Here is a 23,102-nt window from a genome sequence, read left to right as displayed (position 1 = left end):
ATAAAAACCAGGTAAAGATGGTAAATTTTGTGTTATGTATATATATATATATATATATATATATATATATATATATTTTTTTTTTTTTTTTTTTTTTTTTTTTTTTTGCGGTACGCGGGCCTCTCACTGTTGTGGCCTCTCCCGTTGTGGAGCACAGGCTCCGGATGCGCAGGCTCAGTGGCAGTGGCTCACAGGCCCAGCTGTTCCGCAGCATGTGGGATCTTCCCGGACCAGGGCACGAACCCGTGTCCCCTGCATCGGCAGGCGGACTATCAACCACTGCCCCACCAGGGAAGCCCGTGTTATGTATATTTTACCATAATTTTAAAATATGGAAAAATATTTTAAAGATATAGACAAAATACTTAGATAAATAATTCAGTTATTTTTCTGTCTTGACATTAAAATTAGATATGTCATTTTTTTGTTTAAGCTGGTAATAATGATTTGTTTCTCTTATATAACAATGTTTACTGTTTACTGAAAACCAGCTTTATATCCAGAGATGAGGAGATGTAGGCTCAGAGAGTTCAACTAACTGACCCAAGGGCATACAGCTAGTGGGGGGGCATTTCTAGGAAACCCAGAATTGGAACTCAGCTCCTAACACCTTACTCTTTCACCAACCCCGAAGCCACTTTATTATCTTGCTACTTTTTGGATATGGCAGTACAATCTCAAAGACAGTATTGTATGGTGTTTTCTGGGTTCAGAAACCGTAAGAAATCTGAGGCAACGCAGACTGAAATATTGAACAGTTGAATGTTTACTCTTAATCCACATCTGATACTTTTTAAGGGCTTAGGCCCTCTGCAAGAGAGACCAAAATAGCGTTCAAGTGAGGCTAGACGCACGCACATTGTTAACTACTCAGCCAGCCACCTGTTACCGATTGGAGGAGGGTCTGTATTTTGATTGCGGCAGTTATCTGGAAAATACGGCTCTCAGCCCCCCAGCCGCCAGCCTCCGCATCCCAGGTACGCGGCCCCCGAGACACCCGGCGCGGGCTTGCGCGCAGGCGCTATCCGGTCGCTTCCTTCCGCGACTGTGCTGTGCTGCTAGGTGTCCTGGTGTCCCCGAGTGGTTCCCCCTAAGCTTCTTCTCCCTCTCTGTCCGGGGCTCAGGGTCGCCACTGCCCCTTCTCCGGGCCCCTTCCAAGCCCTGCCCAGGCCGAGCCAGGCGCGGCCCCTACCCTCTGACCCCGCGTTGCACAATGCCCGATCAAAGGCCCGGGGCGTGTGAACCACAGCGTCCCTGCCCCTGGGCGGGGGTGGGCGGCGGCCGCGCGGGGAGCCGAGGCGGCGGCGGCGGTAGCCGGCTCAGTACACCGGCCCCGGTCCCGCGAGTCCCCGCGAGCTGCCGCCTCAGAGCCCCGCGCTGCTCGGCCCTGCCGCCCGCCGCTCCCCTCGCAGGCCGCCGCCGCCGCCGCAGCCATGGCGGAAGTTCATAGACGTCAGCAGGCCCGGGTTAAAGGAGAAGCCCCCGCGAAATCCTCCACACACAGACATGAGGAGGAGCTGGGGATGGCGTCGGCCGAAACGCTGACCGTGTTCCTGAAACTGCTGGCCGCTGGCTTTTACGGCGTGAGCTCCTTCCTCATCGTGGTGGTCAACAAGAGCGTGCTCACCAACTACAGGTAGGGCCGAGGCGGCGGCGACCCAGGCCGCGGAGAGGAGCGGGCGGCGGCGGCGGCTGGGCGCCGGCTCCCTGGACTTTGCCTGCAAAGTTGGAGCTGAACAAAGTTGGGCGGGAGCCGGGGAGGGAGAGCGGGCGGGCGGCTGATACGCGGCCGGGGCGGCGGAGCCGGCTTGCGCGCCGGCCCGGAGTGGGGGTCCCGCTCCCGGCGCCGAGCTTGGGACTGCCGGGCGAGCGTTCGGGGCCGCGTTCGGAAAGCGCCTGCCCTACCCGCCGTGCAGCGCCCTGGAAACCTTGCCCTTCGGAGAGACGGAGCGGAGTTGCTTCGTGACTTTTTTGACTCCTGTGCATGCCAGGCTGGGAGCCGGGAGAGGGATGCCCGGCCTTTCCCGCAGCCTGGGCTAGGTTCCGGGGCTTCAGGGTTCTCCGACTTCGCTGACAGACAGCCTCTGGGGACCTACGCATCCTCAAGCCAATTTAAGATGATTGTGATGCTGCCACTGGGACCCCGAGGCAGAAGCATTTTTTTTTTTTTTAATGTGTGAAACCGTTCAAGAGATGTATGTCTTCACTTCCAAGACAAATCCATTACAGGCAGCCAGCTGAAATTGTAGAATCGGACAAGATGAGACAAGTGGCAGCCCGAGGCTACAAAATCAGCAGTGTTGCCTGACAACTGGCAGGGATTTTTCTCAGGTTGTCATTTGGATGAGGGGTAGACGTTGGTGTATTTTGTATCAAAATGCATTGTAAGGTTGCCGATGTGCAAATTGAATTCACCGAGCTCGGGTTTTTCTGACCCTGTGTTTTTTTTTTGTTTTCTCTACCATTTTTGTAGATTTCCCTCCTCACTATGTGTTGGACTTGGCCAGGTTAGTTGGAATCTTCAGCATTACGTGGTTTGTGTCGTTAGAACTTCTGAATGTGTCTTTATATGTAGAACAGTGAATCTGTGTTCTCTGTTTACAGATGGTGGCCACAGTGGCAGTACTCTGGGTTGGAAAGGCACTCAGAGTAGTCAAGTTTCCCGACTTTGACAGAAATGTACCTCGAAAGGTAAAAAAGAAAAAAAAAAGTAATACTTTATGTTCTGAAAAGAAGTCACTGTATATATTTTTCATCAGTGCCTTACATATTTAAAAATTGCAGCTTTGAAATCGCCCAATCCAGAGTAGGTATAATGCAGGCAAAGAATAAATGTATTAATATGTGTTTTTAAAAAGTCCCACAGTCTCTTTAAAGTTAAGAAAAAATGCCCCTAGATCTTGTGTTCTGTTTTAATTATTGAACACTTGCTGGGATTACAGTCATTTTGCATTTCCTACGTCCATCTAATCTAGCCAGTGTATCCTGCATTCATTATTCTTTGGGTTTATTTTCTTATTCTTCGATCTGCCACTGCTTGACTCCACCTGAGGATGAAATACCTTTCCTTTTTCTGCTGACATCAGAACAATGGGCTCTACATTGTCATATTGTAAAGAAAGATGTTGTTGTCCCATATGGTTTGATCATATTCATATTTGTGTTTCTTTTTTCCCCTCCATTCTTTCTGCAGAGAGCTATTTATCAAAGAGTAATGTTGTTTGGGTGCTTCATGGGGGCCAAAATTGTGTGTGAGAACTAATCTTGTGTTTGAAGTAGAAAGAATTTGATCGTATAAACAAAACTGTTTCTGTTTGAAAAGGACCTTGTTTTAGCTGTCTTTATTATTGAGTTTTGTTATCCCTTTTTAAATTTTCTAGACGTTTCCACTACCTCTACTATATTTTGGGAACCAAATCACGGGACTGTTCAGCACAAAGAAACTGAAGTATGGATAACTTTATTTTACTAGTGAGGTTAATATAATGTGTTCTTAAAATTGTACTTGAAAATGTCAAATGTTTAACACATTGTTACTGATTCTGGAAAAATGAAAGGACCAGAAACTTAATCTCTTAAGTTTGAAGCGAAAGGAGTTTTTTGTTTGTTTGGTTTTTTTTTCCCCTTCACTTTGATGATAGAAGTCTTAAAATGTTATAAAATGCTGTGATGGGAGGTTTTCATTATTTTTCCAGACCTATAATAGTGAAGGATATATGTTAGGCTTCTGAGATTTCAATTCGTTAGTACAATTCATAAATAGTATATTTTAGGCAAATTCCACAAGTAAAATTAGATGGTAGATATGAGAACTTTTGTAGTTTTTCTTTTAATATGAGGTAGTTAAAATAGCATCAGATGGAACCCTGATACAAATATGATTAACATTTTGCACATGGCCATATGATTGTAGAGGCAGCGTTTTCACTTTTAGAAAGAAGCAGTAGCTCTCTATTCCATGACAACACTTATTATCCTCTAACTTCCCAATTCTTGGCTTTTCCACTTAAAGAGTGTATGCATCAGGTATATGTGATGTTAAAAGTATACACATAGGGAAACCATTTAACAGAAACCCATGGCTTCACCACTGTCACGTGAGCTAAACCTCTGGCTTAATGGGTGATTGTAAAACAGAATGGAGAGATCTCTGAGGGTAGATACCAAGCTTTTTTCATTTCCTCAGACGCAAGAAACTTGACAGAATAACCATGATGGTATTTCTGGGGAAGGTTCCATGGAAGTCAGATTTATCATGGGTGGGGCATCCTTTTACATCTCATTACCCACTTGGAAAGAAATGCAGACCTGCTGCAAAGTGCTGCTTGTATATAGCATTTGCTCTTTTTCATCCTTTGTCATCTATCCATCCATCCATCTTTTCACACCCTATCTTTGATTGCCAGTTAAGTATAAGGCACTTTGGGGTGAGATGAGATAGATTCAGAAATAATTGTGTTGCAAGAGGCTGTATGTTTGATTAGTGCAAGCAGAATGCTCTAGGAATTTAGAGGAAGACAGGATTACTTCCACAAAAGGACAATAAAGGAATGTTTTATGGGGTAGGATTATCACCGATATTATTTGAAGGTTAGGGGTAGGAAGGGAGGTCAGTCTAGAAAAGAAAGACGAAGTCTTTTCTCTTAAAGACTAACATGATTACTGTTCAGAGTGTTTAACATAATAAGCAGGGTAAAATTAAAAGTGTCTGTTATCAGTCTTTGTTAATAGATGTATGTTTTCTACCATTTTATAATTAGTTTGGTGTTTTTCACTTCTGGTAGTTTTATAAAAGCAACCCTTTCAGGCTTTCAGATACTTTCTAGAGAAAAATAAGGATTTAATTTAGTCACAGATTAATCAGAATGGAATTTCCATAATGGAAGGAAGAGATTAGCATTATTTTAAAATACTAATTTTGGAGAATCAAATTTTATTTTACCTAAATATCTTTGTATTTTTCCTGCAGCTTGCCAATGTTTACAGTTCTGAGAAGGTTCTCCATCCTGTTTACAATGTTTGCTGAAGGAGTTTTACTCAAGTGAGTTAAATTTCTAATATATCTAGTCTTTAACCAACTTTAATCACCCTGAAAAGGTGCCCAGCATATGTAAGATATTAAAATTATTTGTGTTGTTTCTACTTTATCTTTTGAGAAGTTTAAGCAACTTTCTCCCTTTGCTGTAGGAGTTGATAGTTTATGGCTTCCTTATGGAAGCCTGTCTGAACATGAGATATACTTTCAAGAATTCCTGTACCTACTGATGCCACTGGGTGAAGCTGGGTCAGAAGATCGGTATAGGCTTTAAATAGTGTTCATGTCTTGGCTACTTTTATTACAAATGTGTGTGACCATTTTCAACTTAAAGAAATCTGATTAGCAAAAATTCAAGCTCAATAATAATAATAACAAATGGTAAAAATAAGTATACTTACTTATATAAGAAAGTAAGTTTTTGCTTCATCAGAGGGGTTCTTTTAAATATCCAGTTCCTTGGAATCATTTGTTTACAACGTTTTTAAAGAAAACATACATTTTTTTTGCCTATGTTGTAAAACGAGACTTTGTAAATAACTAAAGCCACATGTATGTATTTTTTAATTATTTTATTTTGTAGGAAGACTTTTTCTTGGGGTATTAAGATGACTGTATTTGCAATGATTATTGGAGCCTTTGTAGCTGCCAGGTAAGATGTGGGCCTATATAAAACCTATGAGAGTACATTAGAATTTATCAATAATTATTGATAATAAATGATCAATTACCAATAAAGAGAATTTTTTATAGGCTAAATAAGAATCTTGTTTTTGAAAAGTAAAAGAGTTTTAAAAGTTAAATCTTCTTGGCTGTTTGAAGATTAAGGCTAGCAAAATCAGATTCTTGGGATTCTTAAAAGTTAAATTCATTCTAAAAGTTCATTCATTCATTCCAAAGGTTAAATTAGAGTTTATTATGCTATCTTCTATTTATTGAGCATATACCATGTGCCGTACAATATGTTTGGTATTTTTACACATATTATTTATGTATTTTTCACAACCACTCTGAAAGGTATGGGTATAATTTTCGTATTTATGTTGAGAAAACTAAAATCTACGTTCAGTAGCTTGCTCAAGGTCACACAGCTAGTAAATGGTAGAGCTGGAATTTGAATATGTGCCTGACTCCAGAGCCTGTGTGCTTTTATAAACCATGTGACGTTCTTTTCCTTTGCATGCTGCTAAAGAAAATAGTGTTTCAGAGAAGGCAAATGATAATAAATTATTTGCCTTATGGGAAATAAATAATAGAATTGCTTTATTTGGTTTCACCTAAGGTATCACAGATGCCGTAACTTAGATATTCTATTAAAGCTTTTTTCCATTGTTCTTAAGTTTTAATTTTAAAGTGAATGGGGAAAATGTATACCCAAAGACTCAGAATATTGAAATGATGAGTGGAAGCCTTCTACAACATTTTACTCAGCCCAGACCATGCATGTGTGGGTTTGCTAATGCCGCAAATTCTGCCTGACATTGTATTTTCCATCTGGGAGTTCCAGTGTGCTTCTTGAATTGGCTCATTTACCTTCATCATATCCCTGTAGTATAGGTGGGGGGAAAGTACTATAAGTCAGTTCTACTTCACCCTAACTCTCGAAGTGAAATTTCATTAAAAAAAAAAATAGAGTAGTTAGTTACTAGAATTTCATTATATAGCTGACTGCTTTTCCCTCTAGGTAACCTTCCTCCTTGGAGAAAAATTCTATACGAGCCTCCTACCTTTCTTTTTAAAGATGCCCTACTAATCTTTGAAGCATTTCATTGAAGCTGGTGCTATCTAAAATAGAGCAAAACAACAGGAGTTTCTCAGGGCTAACTCTGGCCTGCAAAAAGTTTCTGAGGCAGATTGCTATCTGGTAGAACCTCTTACTAGGGAAAAAAATTTGGAGGAAGAGAGTCTGGAGTTAGAGGGTTGTCAGGCTGCTTGGAAGAGGGGTGGGTCATTAGGTAGTTCTGCCCGAAATTGCAGTGGCATAGAGTTCCTCAGAAGTCTGTCCCATGTAGTAGTTTAGCTACAAATAGATAGCACCTTTGCAGAATCACAGAATGCAGGGCCCCTGTTTTAGCTAGGGTGCTAAAGTATGCTGAAGGCGTACTTAGATTTTCATTTATTCTGTTCAGTTTACTAAGGTCTTGTGCCTGGTGCTCTGCTAAATACCAGGAAACTTCAGTTTCCCTAATCCCACTAGTTACACCTAGTAGGCTCATTAGGCAATTATTTTAAGTATTTGAGTTCCCACTGTGTGCTTAGACACTGATGTAGCCTGAGCTCAGAACTAACCACCATCCACACTTCAGAAATTCCACCCAGTGGCCCAACCACCTGTGCAAGACAGCCCTACCTTTTGTGTGAACCTTTGAAAAATGACGTGTTAACAACTTCATTCTCCTTTTGTTTTCCTTATCTGTGAAATTGAGCTCTGATGCCTTCTGCTTGCTTCAGATATATTGTAATGGTGAATTTGGTTGGTTCTTTCTTGTTGTCTGACTTTGAATTCAGAGCAGTGTACTATTAACTGACGTGGTTGATTATTGCTAATGATTTTGTGTTTAAGTGTTAGTGCTTCTCATTTCTGAAGACCCCCATACTGATTATGAAATTGCAAACTCTAACCAGGAACCAAGAAATACTAGTAGCTGATAAAATGCCTAATATTCACTTCCCTAGATAAGCATATGTTCTTAGAAATATTGTAGTTCAGACCTATTTAAAATTGAATGCATGTTCTTTAAATGTTAGTTGTTATTAAAGTGTTACTTATGTTTTGCAGCTCTGACTTGGCATTCGATCTGGAAGGATATGTTTTTATTCTGATAAATGATGTCCTGACAGCAGCAAATGGTGCCTACGTAAAACAAAAATTGGATTCAAAAGTAGGTAGCAGTCTCACGCTTCTTTAAGAGGTGCTCACTGTTGTTGGGAATGGTCAGTTCATCAGGGGATAAAGTGGGGAATAAGGAGAAATACTTACGAAAGATGGGAAATGCCTGTACCTTGGTGCTCACGTAAGAAACTTTATTTTCTAATTAGCAACTAGATTTTACTGTTGGCTTTTCTGGAAGGGACTGGGTGAATATTGACTTTGAGGGGGATAGTGATGTAAGTAAGGGGTGTTCATTAGAGAAAAGTGTCATAAACGTTCATGGCTGTGTTCTAGAGGACTTGGTGAGGGACCTGGACAAGAAAGAAGTATCTGGAAGCTCTTGAGCAGTTTTCGGAAGTGAGTTGGAAGTGGCTGCAGAACAAGAATGGACTTTGCATATTTGTCCTACAAATATAGTAGTCCCTCAATATCCGTGGGGGATTGGTTCTAGGAACCCCTGAGATTAACAAAATCCTCGGATGCTCAAGTCCCTTATATAAATGGAGCAGTATTTACATGTAACCTATGCACATCCTCCCATATACTTTAAGTCATTTCTATATTACTTATAATACCTAATACAATATAAGTGCTATGTAAATAGTTGTAAATACAATGTAAATGCTGTGTAAACAGTTGCCTGCGTGGCAAATTCAAGGTTTGCTTTTTGGAACTTTGGAATTTTAATTTTTTCTTTGGAATATTTTCCATCCATTGTTGGTTGAATCCTCAGATGCAGAACCCATGGATATGGAGGGCCAACGGTAATGGGAAACTTAGGCAGTATTAGAATCTCTCTCTTTCAGGGGCAACACCAAGTTTCCTGGCCTAGATCTCATACACATGAACTTCATATACCTCTTTTCCTTCAACTGCAGCATGCACGTGAAGGCTTTAAAGATATTTTTATTTGTCTAATATATACGTTGAATATAAACACACCAAATTTTATTTTGAGATCAAGCCAGACCATCAGAAAGCTGAGCACTCAAGCCATATTTTACTACATTATGGTATAAGATTGCATTATTGTAAGGAGAAGCTACATGGAACTTTATATATATATATTCAGCTTTATATATCATAGGGTTGTTATTGAAGGAGTTGTCCTTTCTATCATAATGGATCCTATATGAAGACCCACATGAGATCATTATCATAGATACCATCATAGTGTTTCCTAAGCAGCTGGTGTATTTTTATCTCGTATTTAAATCTTATAACTTGACCATAGCTTTATCTTGTTTTCCTACCCCTGTGTTCTCATCAGTCAGATGACCATATCCGCTTAGTTTTTAGTTGGCTCTATTATATGTACAGTATTTCTGAAACTACTTCAGGTCCTTTTTTGGGGTTCAGATCATAAATACAAATGCCCTACCTGCTTGATAGTAGTATTAGTATAGAGTTTGTGTCATCTTGGCTGGTGGCTTTGCCTTCTTCAGAAAGAACTGTAGAATGTATGGCCATCCCAGTAGTTTTCATTATTTTGAATAATCTAGAATGTTTATTTTGAATAACCTGGAAGAACTAGGGGCAGTATAGATCTAGTTCCAGCAAACTTTCTTTGAATATACCCTTTACGTCTTGTTCTCCGTTTATTTGCCTTGACGACTCTGTATGATGATTGCATTTTAATGGAAGCTACTATTAAAAAATTTAATCTTTGTGCAATAGCTAGAGAAAAGGGAACAGTTAGAGGTTTAGTTTTACTCTGGTTTTTTGCTGCTTTGGAAATATGTAGTAATAATAACATTTCATTTCTCCAGTAGCCTCAGCTGTCTAAAACAGTACTGTCAAGTACAGTTCTATGATGATGGAAATTTGTTATCTCTGTGGACCATTAATGGTAGCCACTAGGCACACGTAGCTGTTGAACACTTGATAAGTGATGGCACAACTGAGGAACTGAACTGGTAGTTTAATGTAATTATAATTAAATTGAAATAGCTGCGTTTGGCCAGTGGTTACTATATTGGATAGCACAATCTAGAGTACATCCTAGAACCTAAGAAAAAAAGCAAAGAGGGTTTCTGAGTATTTTATTCCCAGGGGAGCCTTTTAGTTCCTCACTCAGAAATGACTTATGGCTTACTTGTATTAGAACTTTTAAGCATATTGATCTGCTTTTCACAGTTCATGGATTAGGAGCGACAATCCTATCTGGAGGCAGAGGCTTATCAGCAATATAAAAACTCAGATAATAACAAGAGAAACAGGAAAACTATGAAAGTCAGATGGAACTACTCAAAGATGGACAACACCATATAAAAACACAGTACAATAATGCATGTTAATGATGATGCCCTAAATTAAATTGTGGTCAATGTACTCTGTTTAAGAAAACAGGGGAAAAGATATTTTATAAAAACACAATACAATAATGCATGTTAATGATGATGCCCTAAATTAAATTGTAGTCAATGTACTCTGTTTAAGAAAACAGGGGAAAAGATATTTAAAACGGTTAACAAGTGAAAAACAACAGTTTGGCATTTGTCAGCTGTCTGGATGGTGTGTGTGTGTGTAGGCATCTTCTACTTCCTGGATAACACTAATGTCTCTTGCTGTTGGGGCACCTGATGTTAAAGGTTGTTTTGTCCTACTGTGGCTTTTTTCTTGCTGCCTTAGAAATCAGGCACACCTTTTCATTGATGCTGTGGTGGCCATAAGCAATCAGTTATTTGGTTTATCCAGCAGGCAGTAGGGCCACAATGAGATGCTTTTAATCAGGAGTTTTATTACCTATCATTTCAGAACTGCTTATAATCATGGTCCTTTGAGCATGAATCACATGACATAAAGACTTAGTGCTGCATTTCAGACCTGAATGCAGCTACTGAATTTAAAACATTTTTAACTCAAAAGAAATCACACAAATAACATGTATTTATAATAGAATTAGTAGAAAACATAGATAAGCAAGAGGAAGAAAATATAACTCTTTCTTAATTCCACCACTGAGTGAGAAGCACTGTTTTGGTAGATACCCTTTTGTAAGAATGTGTGTTTGTGTGTATGTGTGCATGTACACACTTAACTATGAGAAAAACTTAAAAAGTGATGATATATAATGTTTTCTAACCTGTATTTTTTATTTAGTACTGCTTCATGAACACTGTCCTCATCAATCAGTATTAAACATTTTTAGTGGCTGCATAATATTTCATTGTATGGTTGTATCATAATCTAATCAACTAGTTTTCTATTGTTGGGTATTTGTTTCCAGTTTTTCAAAGCTGCTTTTGATATAGTACAGGGAACTCTGCTCAGTATTGTGTAATAACCTAAATAGATACATAAAAAAGAATAGATACATGTATATGTATAACTGAATCACTTTGCTGTACACCTGAAACTAACACAACATTGTTAATCAATTCTACTCCAATATAAAATAAAATAAAAAAAAATCACTGAAAAAAACCCCTGCTTTTGAGAAGGTAGTTTGACTTTTCATATCACTTGGTGATCTTTCAGTCACAGAAGTTAGGCAGATATTATGCCCCTATCCTCACTATTCCTGTACCCCCCCTCTACCCTCCAAACTCAGGCCTACTTTTTTAGGTGACTGCTTCCTGCTGAATGTCCCAGAATTCTGTGAATCAAAGGTGGACCCACAGTTCTCATAGACTCCCTGTGTTTGAAGATGTGCCTGGTCTTTTGTTGCTCCCCAGTAGCTGAGGGCACAACTAGTCATACCATATTTTGGGAATTGTAGGGTAATCTTTCTTTTTTTAATGTTTATTTTATTTATTTATTTTTGGCTGTGTCGGGTCTTAGTTGTGGCACGCGGGATCTTTTGTTGTGGCACTGGGCTCTTTGTTGTGGTGCCCGGGCTTCTCTCTAGTTGTGGCGTGTGGTCTCCAGAGCGCACAGTCTCAGTAGTTGCGACACATGGGCTCTCTAGTTGTGGTCCACAGGCTCCAGAGCATGTGGGCTCTGTAGTTGCAGCACGTGAGCTCTCTAGTTGTGGCACACAGGCTCAGTAGTTGCGGTGTGAGGGCTTAGTTGCCCCACGGCATGTGGGATCCCAGTTCCCCGACCGGGGATCGAACCCACGTCCCCTGCATTGGAAGGTGGATTCTTAACCACTGGACCACCAGGGAAGTCCCTGTAGGGTAATCTTAATCTTCTTTCTTTTTTCTTTTCTTTTCTTTTTTTTCCTTTTTCTTTTTCTTTTCTTTCTTCTTAATCTTCATTGTACTTCCCGTATACATTTCCTGAAATACTTCACTGGGAAGTTATGTCTGTCTGTGTTGATCTAGGTGTGAGTCTTTGTGTCTGTTAAATTGCACTCTGTTATAGTTCTGAAAAGCCCAAGACTAACTTGGTGACTTTTATTCTGTTCTGGAAAGGGAAGGGCTCCAAGGACGTGTTTCTATAGAGATGTATGTTTGTGTTCAAAATAACCTCTTTTCTCCTTGCTGTTTTGAGGCAGCGAGTTGATGTCATTTTTATTTCTTTGATCTTAAGCACTCAAGGAATTTATTTCAAATAAACTTGAAATCTTGTAAGTTTGCATTTTTTTTGAAAGCTTAGGTTATTTCTTAATGTTTGCAAGACTTCTGACTTGACTAATTTGCTGTGTATGTTGTGGGGGAGGGATGCGTGTTTGTAATGGGGGGTGGCACTCTGTACAGGGTTGTCTCTCTCTGTCTACCGGAACCAAATGAAACACCTAATTTTTTACTCTCCTAGGAGCTGGGAAAATATGGTCTGCTCTATTACAATGCACTGTTCATGATTCTGCCCACCCTAGCCATTGCATATTTTACGGGAGATGCGCAAAAGGTAGGACTTTCTAATTATGGCTTCACGGCTTATGTTTTTGAATTTTATTTTTATTTGTATGACCAAGAGATAGACAGTTGGGTTGTTAAAAAGTAATGTTCTTAGTAAGTGACCAAAGACTGAGAATTTACCTTTTAGCTTGCTAATGTCATGCTAACATGGAGAGTACTAAAATAGCTTAAAATAGCTCTGGCTGTCGACATAAAAATAGTGCATGCCAACTAGTGTCCTTCTCTTACGTGCCAGAAGGATAGAGGAAGGGGATTTTTACATTTCTACTAAACTACAAAATAGGAATAGTAGCAGACTATCCTTGAGAAACAAAAAATCCAGAAGTAGTAGAATTCTTCAAACCTAACAAAACGCTTGTTATTTCTAGAAGCTCTCAGTTTTGGTGTACAATTGTCATCCTGGCTTAAATCCCAAGCTGTTTTTTCCCCTCAGGAGATATTTAGCCGTGTGGTGACTTAACCATATAAATAGCAATGAATATAATAGTTTACTCATTTTCTGCAAATGTTTAGCTAAATAAATCCAGAATAAAGTAGCAAACTAAATACAGACAAGAATTTTTCTCTGAAACACATATTCATAGGATAAAAATTAGTAACATTTTGTAAGAATTCACAGAATTTTGCAAACTTAATGGAAATCTAGAATTCTGCCAAGGATTTTGGTACCAAGATTCCTCCTAATGATTCCCCTGGCTAGTAGTTTCTTCAGAATAAATGTATTGATTACTTATTATAATGACAGCAACAAGTTCCCCTAATCAGTGGGGACCAAAATAAAGAAGAGGTTTTTAGAAGTAGTTAGACTGTTAAAAATTGTTCTTGAATCAGAGGTAGGAGAAGACTGACTGCTTATAAAGCTGTTTTGTTTTTTTCATCAAGAACTCTTTCTTTTAAAACTGGCAAAGAACATATGTAAATGTTTTAATGAACTGTGACCTGGCTATCAGCAGGCCAAGAAATGACTCCAAAGCAGGAAACTACTGTAGAGGTGTTGCTCTCAAAATAAAGATGTTGAACGAGTTTTTTGTGGCTGTGAAAAAAGTGGGAAGAGAAACTAATAGGGAAGAGTCCCTATTATGTGCTAGTCACTTTATATATACAATGTAATATAGTCCCCATAACAGCTGTAAGAAGTTTGAATTAACCCTATTTTACCAAGGTGGAAATTGAGGTTCAGAGAGACTGAATAACTTGCCCAACATCAGACTGTCAGCAGGTAGTAGAGTCAGGATGTAAACCCAAGCCTGACTGCAGAGGCCATGGTCTTTTCAGTGTTCTGCCTCCTCTAGCTGACTCTGGCAGAAGTACCCTTCACTCTTTAGTTTTGGGGTAAGAATGTAATGTAAAATAACCAGGTACCCCATGGCAGCACAGATGATTCCAAATCTTGAGGCCAATCTGTACATGAGAAAGTTGGAAGAATTAATGTGATTAGGTATTCTACAGACTCGGCAAAAATGGAATTTTCATTAATTTGAAACTTTGACTCGTAGCTTGTAGCTACTTGAAAACATTGACTGAAGGAGATATTTCTTCATTCCAGAGTGATGATCATTTAACTAGAAGTTATCTGCCAGGTTGTAGCAAAATTCATGCGTATTTTGAAGTTCACTAACACACTTTCAATTTTAAATGCTTTGATATAATTACAGGTGTTTACCCATAGTAGAAAAAATGACTTTGCCACCTATATTGGGATGAGATTTAGATTTTACTCTTTTATTCTTCTTTTAAGCAGAGGAGTGGAATTTGAGTAATCTTTTTTTTTTTTTTTCCAATGAAAATGCCAAGCAAAGGTCAAGAAAGGTTTATTTTGAAAGAACAGTGTTTTTTAAGAATGACTGAATTTATCTAAATGCTTTCAAGTTGGGATGATGAACTAATTATGGAGGCTAAACTCATTGCTTTGTGATCAACCCCATCAGTGTTTTGGGTTTTACATAAATGTTTGTTCATCCTTATTCTTATTATTAATTAATATGATTCTTATAAAATATTTATTGGGGTACAGATGGACCTACTGGCTGGCAGGCTTACAATCTCATGCTCTTTTTCTTAACATTCTCTCCTTGACATACTCTCCCTCTAACATTCTCGAATAGTTATTAAGTGCTGTTGTGGGCCTCACAGTGCTAAGCTCAGGTGATAAGAAAGAAGGATGAATTAGGTGGTATTCTTGCCTTTGAGGACCATTTAGTTGTCTTGGGGAGCAGACCTGTCAACATCAGAGTCATAATTGTTACCAGTTCTGTGGGAGAGGTGTTGGGGTCATTGTGGGTTGGAAAATGGAAGTGGGTCAATTCCATCTCCTTGTTGGAGAGGGAATGCCTATCTCATGGAGCTTTGCCTACAGAATGAAAATACGAATGATATGAATAATCAGTATTGTTTGGTAGGTTATGAATTAAATTTGGAACTTAGGAACTTCAAGAATTCTGAGTTTGATTCTGTTCCTAAATTCCTTTCTTCCTAAATTCCTTGTGTGCTTACTACAGTTTTATTTTAAGTTCATTTCAGATTCAGTCAGTTCAGTATTACTGAGCATCTTCCTTGTGGTAAGAAAGCTCTGTGCTAAGTTCTTTGGGGAATATATGAGAAATACAACATAGTCCTTGCCACACAAAAAAGACATTTGACATGCTACAGAGATGGTGTAAGATCCAGCACCAAAGTGCATGCCCCTCAGTCAGTCAGTACTATAAGTATTCAGGTTAGGAAGAAACTGGTGTGGGTTAAATATCAAGCTTGGATTTTTAGAGGAGATAGGGCTTGGTTTTCTTACCCACCAACTGCAACAAGTAATGCTAACCTGTCCTGGGGGTTGTTGTTAGAGATATAACTTATAGAAGTGGTTGAATGGTTTGCTTTTATTAATCAGCATAGAAGCAGTGGGTGGAAGCCATGGATGCCCTAACGCATCCTAGAGGCTCATAGTATCCTAGGAGAGGTTGCAGTTGATTTCTTCCACTGGAAGGTTCAGTTTCATAGTAGTCAGTGGGTTGTTTGTCTGAAGTTCTGGCAAAAAGGGTTCACATTACAGAGTGGAATATGTGGCAGGATTTCAGGTAAGTGTTTTCTAGTAAGTCAGGTTCATATTCAGTGTGTCTTTTAGGCTTGGGTTTTCCCTTCAGAATATGTGTACATATAAGTGGACATTCATGTATGTGCATGTACTTTTTTAAAGAATGGACACTTTTTTGGTGTGGCAGTTTATCTTTTTTTTAAAATTTTGATTAATTAATTTATTTGGTTGTGTTGGGTCTTAGTTGCAGCAGGCGGGCTCCTTAGTTGTGGCATGCAAACTCTTAGTTGCAGTATGCATGTGAAATCTAGTTCCCAGACCAGGGATTGAACCCGGGTCCCCTGCGTCGGTAGCGCAGAGTCTTAACCGCTGTGTGCCACCAGGGAAGTCCCAACAGTTTATCTTTAAAGCTGTTCCCATGTTAACAATTTTCAGTCTACTTCTGACCTTCAGGTAATACTTCACCTATAGGGTATGGTGCCTTGTACAATGCCTGATAAGATGCTTCCACATTAATCATTTTCCCTAATCCTTATTGTGTACCTGTGTGGTAGGTTGTTATCTGATATATAGAGGTTAAGGACATGCTTGAGGTGAGGTTACACGGTGGCTGAGTTCAGCACTAGAACCAGTCTTTATTTTTTTGTGGCCGCATCCTGTGGCTTGTGGGATCTTACTTCCCTGACCAGGGATCGAACCCGTGCCCTTGACAGTGAAAGCACAGAGTCCTAACCACTGGACTGCCAGGGAATTCCCTAAAACCAGTCTCTCTGACTCCAGGGAGATCTCTTGCTGTTTGCCTGACCACATCTATCTCTCAAAGCCACCTGCTGCGTCCCCGACTTGTTTTTTCCCCCGTTCAGGACTTGCATGCATACGGAGCAAGCTACTGAATGGGAGAAATATCTCAGATTAGTATTAGAAGTGGAGTCCCTGAAGTTTGGCTTTGTTGTTACTTAATTGTTTACAAATAATTATTTATTTCATTCAGCGAATATTTATTGAGTGCTTATTACGTGTCAGGTGCTGTTCTAAGTTAAAAAAAAAGACATGTCTTTGCTTCAAAGGAGCTTGCATTCCAATGGGGTAAGATAGACTAAGCATAAATTGTGTAATAAGAGCTATGAAGAGAGATAAAACGAGGAGAAGAGTGATTGGGGAAGTGCTATTTTGGACAAGATGATTAGGGAAAGCATCTTTATAAGCTTCATTTGAGCAGACACTGAACTGAATGGACTGAGAGACCAGTTTGTGTGGCTCTTTGGAAGGAGTAGTCTAGGCCGAGGGGAGAGCAGGTTCTAAGGACTGAGGTGGGAGCTTGTTCACAAGGAGCATTTCCTGGAGTGGCAAATATCAGGAGACGTCAGAGTGGGCCTTGGAAGATGTGGAGGCAGAAAAACAAAAGGTACGTTCCAGGTGGAATTAATAGCGTGGGCACAGGCCCAGCCGCAAGGACCAGACTCTTCCACGTGGTTAGAAGGTAGAAGTCAACGACTTCGGAGCCCTTAGAGGAGTCCTTGGAGAGCATGTGGTTCCAGACCCTTATTTCACAGATGAGGGAACTGGGCCCAAAGAGGGCTCAGGGCTAGAGCCCAGATTTTCTGACTCTACGACTAGTGTCTCCTTCTTCCTGCCATCCCACACCCTGCTTCCTTCCAAGTTGGGACTAGTGCCAGACACAGGAATTTGCAAGTTACTCTGCAGACAGTGACACGTCCCTAAAAGTTTGTGACATAAGTGGTATAGTGGAGAGGACTTGGGGCCAGAATGCAAAAGACCAGCAAACTCCAGTTCTGTTTGTGACCACTGTCTGACTTTGGATGAGTCCCTTCTGCTCTCCAGGCCCACTTTGTCATGTGGTAACCGAGTAGGCTGGGTCCACTGAGTCGGTTGGTTCTCTAGGTAGGGCATGTTTCGGGGCTGAGACAGTGTTTCTGAGGAGTAGGAGGCACACCAGTGTGGAGACGGGGCTGCCGCTCTGACAGCTGGCATGAGGCCAGCTGCCGCCTGCCTCCTGATAACCTGTGCTGATAAACTGCTCTCATCTGTTGCGCTCTTGGCTTTCCTGACCCAGAGCTTTTTTGATTGTAAGCTCTCTGTGTATTGAATGAAAAGATCTCCAAGATAAATTGCTGAATGAAGAAGCACAGTGTAAAACAGTGCATATGGTTTACTAACTTTTGAGTAAAATAAAAAGGGAAAAATAAGAATATATATACACATTCATTTAATTTACTTACTATTTAAGTAAAGAAACTGTGGAAGAATATGCATGAAACTAATAAAGTAACCACCAATTTGTATGTGTGTGTGAGAGAGAAAGAACAGGGTAAGTGTAGAATAGAAGTGGGAGGGAGACTTTTCATTATTTGTCTTCTTATATTTTTTTGATTGTAGAAACATATGAATGTATTTTAAATTACATTTTATAAAAGGAAAATAAGATAAAGTTTTTTTCTATAAATAATGACTATCCTGTGATGAATTATAAATTTTAAAATAACTGGGGGAGGTGGGACAAATTAATTTGTTCTCATTGTTCAGAGTTACAGACTCTTGACCCAGGATTCAAACTGAAGCAAAATCAGATCCAAATTATTTTTCTCAAAATCCCACTGTTAACCTTAGTAGGGAGAGGAGGGAAAGCTTCCCTCTGTTAGGGCAGGAATCCAATAAGAGGGCTCTGAAAGGTCAGCTCCCCAGGGAAGCAGGAGTTACATAAAACAGTTGATGAGCTGGCACAGCCTTTAAGCAAGAATTGAAGGCCAAGGAAGAAAAAACTAAATTACCATAAAAATTGAAAGGCAAGATGCAATTGAACAACTCATCCCAATGAGCACTAATAAGGTCCTTGGCAAAGCATTCTGAGAAACCAAATACGTGCGTGTAATTTTTCAAAAAGTTTTAAGTTCTCAACGTCCCAGGTTTACCAGAAACAAAGGAACCAGTATATCCGGCATTTAGTTTTTTTAGACACATGTCTTCTAACTTTAAAACATTCTCCTTTTAAAAAAAACTATGGGACTTCCCTGGTGGTGCAGTGGTTAAGAATCTGCCTGCTAATGCAGGGGACACAGGTTTGATCCCTGGTCCAGGAAGATCCCACATGCTGTGGAGCAACTAAACCCGTGTGCCACAACTACTGAGCCCACAAGCCACAACTACTGAAGCCTGCGTGCCCTAGAGCCCACAAGCTGCAACTACTGAGCCCACGCACTCTAGGGTCCCTGTGCCACAACTACTGAGCCTGCATGCTGCAACTACTGAAGCCCACGTGCCTAGAGCCCGTGCTCTGCATCAAGAGAAGCCACCACAATGAGAAGCCTGCGCACCTCAACGAAGAGTAGCCACAACTAGAGAAAGCCCGCACGCAGCAACGAAGGCCCAACACAGCCAAAAAAAAAACCCAAAAAACAAACTATGTATCACGCAAAAGCCAGCTTACTATTAACCAAAGATATCTATTTAACATAGATAAAGGCAGAACAAGCATCAATTGACTAATGACTTTCCAAAGGACAGACTGTGTTTAAACTTGTTAGTCGCTGCCTCCCAAAGGGAATGTCTGTAGCACAAAGCCAGTGATTCAGAGTCTCAGGAATTGGAGTCTGACTTTCTGACAGCACACCCTGCTAGGTGTTCTCACGTAGGGATGGGAGAACAGACCCCTTGCTGTAGCTCTCACAAGGCCAGCACTGTAGGCACTGGTACACTGTATAATGTCTTCATTATATCACTGGTTAAATTACATGGCTCAGATGAGTTTTACAGGAAAAGTTCCTGCACAGATCATCTACCGGGAGGTGTCTTACTAAGCATTACTACTAAATAATGTAGAATTTTTAGGCTGTTGCTTTAGCCTGTCTAGAGTTATTAATCTTTTCTGGGTCCCTTTGTGGATCATTACAGACTGATTCTCAAACCCTGAAGTGTTCTTTGCACATAGAGACAGAACCTTCCGGCTTTCTGGGCCTTGGTATTCTCAAATGTAATACAGGTGTGTTGGATCAGTTATTTTTTATTTATGAATGACTAGATCTTTCTCTTTGCCTTTATATTGTTTGACTGACAAAGTAATGTTTTTAGCCATTCTTACCTTTGAGGATATGCTTTTTTCAAATAAGAGTAAGTGACCCCATTGACACTAGTACTGGAGTGTGTAGTTTTGACATGGTATGTAGGTTTTAACATAGGCAGCAGAACCTAGCAAGAAGGGGTGTTGAAGATCTGTGGGTTCCTATTCCTTTTCTGAACTAGGAGCAGGAGGCAGGCAGATGGTTCCAGTAGTGCAGAAGATGGGTTGCTAACTAGGACCACTGGTTGCATGAACTTGTCTAACTTTTCCAAGGTTGGGGGGAACCATGCAGATCATTTACACCACTGACATTATCTTCTGCCTTAGCAGGTTTCCTGGCAGTTTACTTTCTAGGCTAAGGATTCAATTTCTTTCTCAAGAGTTTTTTGGGGAATGAATTTTCAAGATAGAATTCATTAACCTTTTTTTTTCTTTTAACCATGAAGTCCAAAGACTAAGTGGTTTGTTTATTTTTAGTCTTTATAGTAAACAGGGAGGTACCCAAACATAAGAAAATGTCTCAATGTTGCTTTGGATTTTCTTTCAAATCTCAAGTAAATTGGCAACTCTTTGCTTAACAGATTTTCCTGGGAGTGAGAATGGTTGCATCTAAGGCTCAGGTACATGTTGAAATTATTCTCTGCTTTTTACTAGATTAGGATGGTGATTTGGTGCTAATGTGGCATTGTAGACATTGCCAAGTCATCCCAGCACTTTCTTGCTAAGCCTGCACATAGCCTCAGACTTTTCACCAAGATACTGGTCCAGATAGGCAGATCCATCTATTGGAGCTAGTTGATTAGACAAAATCTGATTGTATCCCTACACTAGATTTTCTTCTCTCTTTTTTTTTTTCTTTTCTTCTTTTTAAACTGAAGTGTAATTGACTTACAATATTACATTAGTTTCAGGTGTACCTTCACTAGATTTTATTCATTGTTATTGATTACTGCCTAATCTTAGTCTCCCTCTCTTTCTTAATTTCCTTAACCTAAGCAACTAAAGGACAATTTTTTTAATTAAAGTTTTTTTCTAAATACTTTTATTTAACTGAAAGTCTTATTTAAACCAAATGCCTAGTTTTAGGAAGTGGTAGGTCCATATGACCTGTTTGCCCATTACTTATGCCACATTCTTTTCATGCCTGTGGTGTGTATTACGTTACATTATCAGCACCTGTAGAACCAGAGACTTCATTCAAAACAGAAGGAAAGCCTTAGAAAACACGTTTATATGTTCAGTCTGTAATCACAGCCCGCACTCAGCCAGCACTGAAAATTGCCGGCCTTGTGTCAGAGAGCCCATCTAGTTCTGTGCCACACAGAATGACCAAGCAGTTCATTTTCTTCACAATGGCTCTTTATCAGTTTTCTCTAGAGGCAGAAGTTTTGTTTTGTTTAAAAATTGAATAACAAAGTACATTCTCACCGTGCCTTCTTTATTTCCTATCTTGAGGAGAAGAAAAATTCGCTTGTAAATCTATCACTGAGAGATAACAGTGATAGAAGTTTAAGTAAATAAACTTAAAGTTTAAGTAAATAAACTTAAAGTTTAAGTAAATCTCTGAATATAAATTATGTATACATTTAAAGAGTCTGTATTTTATTCTCTCGATTGATTCTCACAACAGACAGATGGAGTAGTTTTGTATATTTGTAATATAGGTAGAGGTTTAGAAAGGTTAAATGACTTTATGATGGCCTCACAGAAAATTAATGGCAGAGAGAGAGTTAGAACTTTCGCTTTTTGACTCAGTAACCATGTGGAACCATCTAGGAGAAAATTCAGAATATATTGCCTTGTCTTTGGTTTTCCCCAGTAGTCCAGATAGCAGGATGAAGGTTATGGAGCTGAACAGGTATTTACTAGCTGAATAATTTTGGTAAAGTTACTTAATATTTCTGAGCCTAGAGCATAATAGCTTAATAAGCAGTAGCTTTTATTGTTTTTATTATGCCATCTTTATGGCATAATAAAAGGAGAGTGGGTTCCTTTGTACTCTAGGAGTACAAAGGAGTCATATTGGGTCATATTTATCCTGCAGCTATACATTCAAATGTCTGCTGCTTGCCAAAGATCCATTCCTATGGCAAAGCAGGGGAATGCAACAGGCTGCCTGTCCCGTAGACTGGCTTTCTCCAGAGACAGGCTGAGTATTTAGGGAAAGAAAAAAATCCTGTGAGAATTATTTTTCTATTTTTGAATTATATATAAATAGAATTATGTCCTTGAGACTTATTTTAATATTCTATATAGTTATTATGTTCCCAAAGGGGACTGTGCACTAAATATTTGGGGCATTTTTCTGAATAAAATTTAATGCTCTGTGTAGAGAACATTGGGCTTTGAAATATGTTAAGTCTACCATGGATTAGCTGTGTTACCTGAAGTAAGTTACTCATTGTCTTCTGGGGATAATAAGGCTTGGCCTTTCTATTGTAGGAATCAAATGACAGGCCATGTACGGAAGCACTTTGTAAACTATAATGTGCTCCATAAATATAAGGTGGTACGTTTTTATTGCTGCCGTTTGTCCCTTCACTATCAGCAAACCTGACTAAACCATCTTCAGCTTAGTGCTCTGAGGCCTACCATGGGGCCTGGCACATGATCGGAACTTAGTAGATGTCGAATTGTACATTGAAAGCAGTGAAGGACTGTTGAGAAAGGATGAGAAGAGAAAAGAAAGATATAAAAAAAGACCCAAGTGAAACTTTTAGGGATGAAAAATGTAATCAGAATTGAAAAATAAAGCAGAAGGTATCAAACAGATTAGGTACTATACAAGAAAAGTTCAGTGAATTAAACAAATAGTAATAGAAACTATTCAAGATGAAGTTCAGAAAAAATGACTAGAAAACAAACAAACAGATTATTAGTGACATGTAGGATAATATTAAGGGTCTAACATTTGTGTAAGTATCATCCTGAAAAAGGGGCGGGGTGGGGGAGAAAAAAAAATTTGAAGAAATAATGGCTGAATTTTTTCCAAATTTGATGAAAACTCTAAATCTGTACCCACAAGGAACTCAATAAACCTTAAATAGAATAAGCATAAAGGAAACTATACCATGAAGAGGGACATTCCATAATGCTAAAAGGGTTAATATTAGTGGGTATAACAATACTGAGTGTGTATGTACTTGATGAGAGAGGTTCAAAATATATGAAGCAAAAACTGATAGAACACAAAGGATAAATAGACCAACCTACAATTATAGTGGAGATTTTTTTTTTATTTTTAGAAGATGTTGGGGGTAGGAGTTTATTAATTAATTTATTTTTGCTGT

The 23,102-nt window shown here is 39.4% G+C and overlaps 1 protein-coding gene across 2 annotated transcripts in view; it reads left to right on the top strand.

Moving 5' to 3' along the window:
• Positions 1-1,403: 1,403 nt before the first annotated feature.
• The window catches only part of SLC35D1 (solute carrier family 35 member D1), a gene marked incomplete at both ends in the record, with an annotated part of 49,931 nt that continues 28,232 nt past the window's right edge, over positions 1,404-23,102 (top strand). Inside the window, 8 exons of one of the 2 annotated variants that reach the window (XM_079697650.1) lie at positions 1,404-1,636; positions 2,474-2,507; positions 2,605-2,691; positions 3,381-3,448; positions 4,970-5,041; positions 5,619-5,687; positions 7,815-7,917; positions 12,609-12,701. In XM_079697650.1, the coding sequence (XP_079553776.1) occupies positions 1,434-1,636; positions 2,474-2,507; positions 2,605-2,691; positions 3,381-3,448; positions 4,970-5,041; positions 5,619-5,687; positions 7,815-7,917; positions 12,609-12,701 (729 nt within the window). The remainder of the gene's footprint in view (positions 1,637-2,473; positions 2,508-2,604; positions 2,692-3,380; positions 3,449-4,969; positions 5,042-5,618; positions 5,688-7,814; positions 7,918-12,608; positions 12,702-23,102) is intronic. The other variant, XM_079697649.1, reaches the window with a different exon arrangement.

Source organism: Hyperoodon ampullatus, assembly GCF_949752795.1.
Source record: "Hyperoodon ampullatus genome assembly, chromosome: 2".
Taxonomy (NCBI): domain Eukaryota; kingdom Metazoa; phylum Chordata; class Mammalia; order Artiodactyla; family Ziphiidae; genus Hyperoodon; species Hyperoodon ampullatus.
This window is presented reverse-complemented; position numbering and strand designations above follow the sequence as displayed.